At 48.5% G+C, this 3,289-nt stretch overlaps 1 protein-coding gene across 1 annotated transcript; it reads right to left on the bottom strand.

Moving 5' to 3' along the window:
* Positions 1-2,091: 2,091 nt before the first annotated feature.
* LOC128276668 (bone morphogenetic protein 1-like) lies at positions 2,092-3,281 on the bottom strand (the record flags this gene model as incomplete). The annotated part of the gene is made up of 3 exons (XM_053015126.1): positions 2,092-2,448; positions 2,677-3,111; positions 3,174-3,281. Coding segments are annotated over 3 exons (900 nt in total), but the record flags the coding sequence as incomplete, so codon positions are not given.
* Between the last annotated feature and the right edge of the window lie 8 nt (positions 3,282-3,289).

The raw sequence follows: 3,289 nt of genomic DNA, 5'->3' as shown, positions 1-3,289 counted from the left end.
GGTCTGTGCGTGTTTGTATGTGTCCGGTAGTCCAACACCTGCGCTTAATTAATAGTTTTGTTGTGCGCTTTGCAAGGCACGGACGACATTTATCACTTTTACATATGGGATTACATGACGGTCATGCATTACAATGACAAAAAGTACACGTAGCAAGGGTTTAGGAATATTGATGCTGTTTCTGAATATGTCGTTCGGTTCGAGTCAGATAATAATTATTTTAAAGTAGAGTCAAGAATTACGCTTAAGGAATAAATGAAACGAGAACACGAAACATTCACTTACTCGATTTGCAGGGATCCATGTCGATGTCACCGGAGATGCTTTTAGAAAAGTGACCCTCAAGCAGTTCGTCAACCGTGTACCGGTGATGCTGTTGTCGGTGCGTAATCAAAGTTCCGTGCAGCCTAGACCCGCATGTAAACTGGGCGATGAAACCGATTACGGTTGCTAACGAAAACGGAAACCAACAGTAGTTTTGTTTCCGATCCGTTACCGCGAAACAACAGCCAAACATCGTCTTGATGGTCACTAGGACACTCGGTTTCTTCTAGAATATCCCTTTTGAAATTGGCCACACACTCCGTTCCGCCGCCAAGGACGAAATGGACGATGATAACACTCGACACTCGATAATCGTTGCCCTGTGATGATGCTGCTTAGGATTGGCTGCTATCGTTCGCTCATATTCACAAAAAATATCACGATCGACTGATCCGTTACACTCCAAAGCGTTTTGTATTTATACCTATTTATTTATGTCAAGTTACCTGCCCAGTGGACATTAGGCGGGTATGGGTACAATCCTGTGGGTCACGCTAACGGGTAACGTGTCTCACTGGAACGACACCGGGTACCTTCACCGACTGTGCTCGTCGATATGAACCTATGCCTATGAAACTTTTTAAAGAAAAAACCATTTTTTCCAAGTGAAACATATCGATGAGAAAAATTATTGAATTTATTGTTCGAATTCCATTCAAAAAATGACACGAAATTACTATTACTAAGTGCCTGTGCGGCAACACACGATGCGCGGCACGTTATCAACTTTCGTCCACACACTCAAACACACGTTTTAAAATTACCGTTAAACTACTCGATCGTCACGGGCCGCGACGTGCGGGCCAAACGAGCGCCGTTGGAAAACGGGAAAGAGTTTTGGAACAACTGGAAACTCCTGCTACAGGTATTGATATCCTTTCGAGCAACTGATTCCTCTGATATGAGCTATGGAAAGAACTGCTTGAAAGAGCAATGTCCGATGAACGATCCTACCTTTAACTACGATTAACCTACACTAGGAATTAACCTACTGCGCCAACGTGCGTCGCCCCTTTGCAGTGACGTTCGGTTTTCTTCTTCGAATTAGTTAAAAAACAAAAAAACCTTCGACGACGGTAGCAAAATAGCTGCCTAGACTGCGAGCCTGTGTGTTGATCGTAATTGTTCCTACTATTTATTCCTAGGAAATTTGTTGAAATAGATCTACTGCCTTTCTGTAAATATAACTATTTATGAATGTATATATCTCCATATGTTCCGCTCACATCTGGCTCCAGTTTCGCTGCTCAGATCACTGGCTACAGTTTTGGTACTAAACTGGCCAACGTTTGTTGCGCCGTACTCTCCGCGTACCGGTTTCATGTTTTGTCCACTTAACCCATGCCACTGCTCAGCTGGCTGATATTTGCAGTTTCCCGTGGACGCTCCGCGCTAAGTGAACGGAATCGAGGAAGACACATGTACACCTTCGAAGCCGAAACGATAAGGAGCGTCGCGAGTGAGCGAATGGTGCTGGTGCCTGGAAAGGTGGACGATCGCTTCCGGCAAGGAAAAATCCGTATCAACGGTACATGTTCTCTCTCTCTCTCGGTCTCTTTATTTTTCTCTATTGCTCTCCCCTTCTTCCCCTCCTCTGCTGGCGGGACGATCGTCGAACGGAAAGACGCAACGCTAACGACAAACTGGGCCCGCGAAGCGTGGTGTGAGTATATTGTCCAGGTTGTGGCAGCCCGCGCGCACCGGAAGTGTGTTTGCGTGCCGATTGCCCGCGTGCCAAAATTATGTGGCAAAGTATTTGATTATGTTTCAGTCAATCGCCTGAGACGAGCGTATCTCGTTGTGCACCGCGATGTGCACCTTCTTGCCGTTGGCCGGTCGGCGCGGGTAGACCTCATAATCGATATCTCCGTCCACCTCCTCTTCCTCCTCCTCCTCCTCCTCCTCCACGTCCATATCTTCGCCCTGTTTGATGAACACTGTTTTTAGTGAACCGGGAAACGGGATGATTTCGGAGCTATCAGAACCTTCTTCATCGGTGGTGAGCATGTCGTCGTTCGTTTTGATGGCGACGTACGCGGCCGAGAAACCCTTGAAGCCGACGGTATCGTCCGACCGGAACCGCACCATCAGCGCCTCGTGCATCGATATGATTTCCGGCGGATTCTGTGGATCGTCGCCAGCGTGCAAACAGGAAGCAGGAGGAAGAAAGAGAAAGGGAAATCGACAAAATGGTGCATCGCGCGAACGGAAGAAACAAAGATGGCGTCCCGGTGTCCCGGTGGGATGCATGAAAACGGAAAAGAAGGAGAAAATGAAAACGATAGAGTGGACAATGGATGCAATGGATGGCCGGCGGTACTTCCGGAACGTCACACCACCACCAGTACCTACCGCATTTCCGCAGTACTTTCCGTGCAGCGGACCACTTTCGTCATCCAGCCCACCGTACACCTCGACGTAATCGTATGAGCACAACTTCTCCTCCTCTAGCTCGAAGCTAAGAAACTTGAGCTGCACGTTCTGGCCCGATTCGGCCTCGATTGTCCACTCGCAGTCCGCTCCATTCTCGTACATGCCCGAACCGAACTTGATGTGGGAGTAGAAATGGTTCTTCACCTCGGTCGCCCGTAGCCGACCACCGCAGGCAGTCGAGTGGCTGGCGAAAAACCCTTTCCGTTGGACGCTCGTGTCGGTGTTGAAAACCATGTACATCTGATTCGAGGACGACGCAATGGGATGCGGAATTTTCGCCCCACAAAAGCGTCCCAGTGTGTGGCTGTCCGGTGAGTTGCCATCGTAGATTACGATATGATCGTAGGCACATTCCTGCAATGGGCAATGGCAATGTAACGCTTGCGGCCGGCCTGCCAATTCATCACACTACATACCTGATGTGGCTCAATGTCAAACACGTTGAAAACCAACCGTATCCGATGACCGGGCGTGGTGGTAAAGTGCCAGATACAGTCCTTCTTGGGTGGATAGTAATCCGGATAATTTGGGC

Source organism: Anopheles cruzii, unplaced genomic scaffold (assembly GCF_943734635.1).
Source record: "Anopheles cruzii unplaced genomic scaffold, idAnoCruzAS_RS32_06 scaffold01980_ctg1, whole genome shotgun sequence".
NCBI lineage: Eukaryota > Metazoa > Arthropoda > Insecta > Diptera > Culicidae > Anopheles > Anopheles cruzii.
The sequence above is the reverse complement of the archived record's forward strand: the minus strand, read 5'-3'. Positions and strand labels throughout refer to the sequence as shown.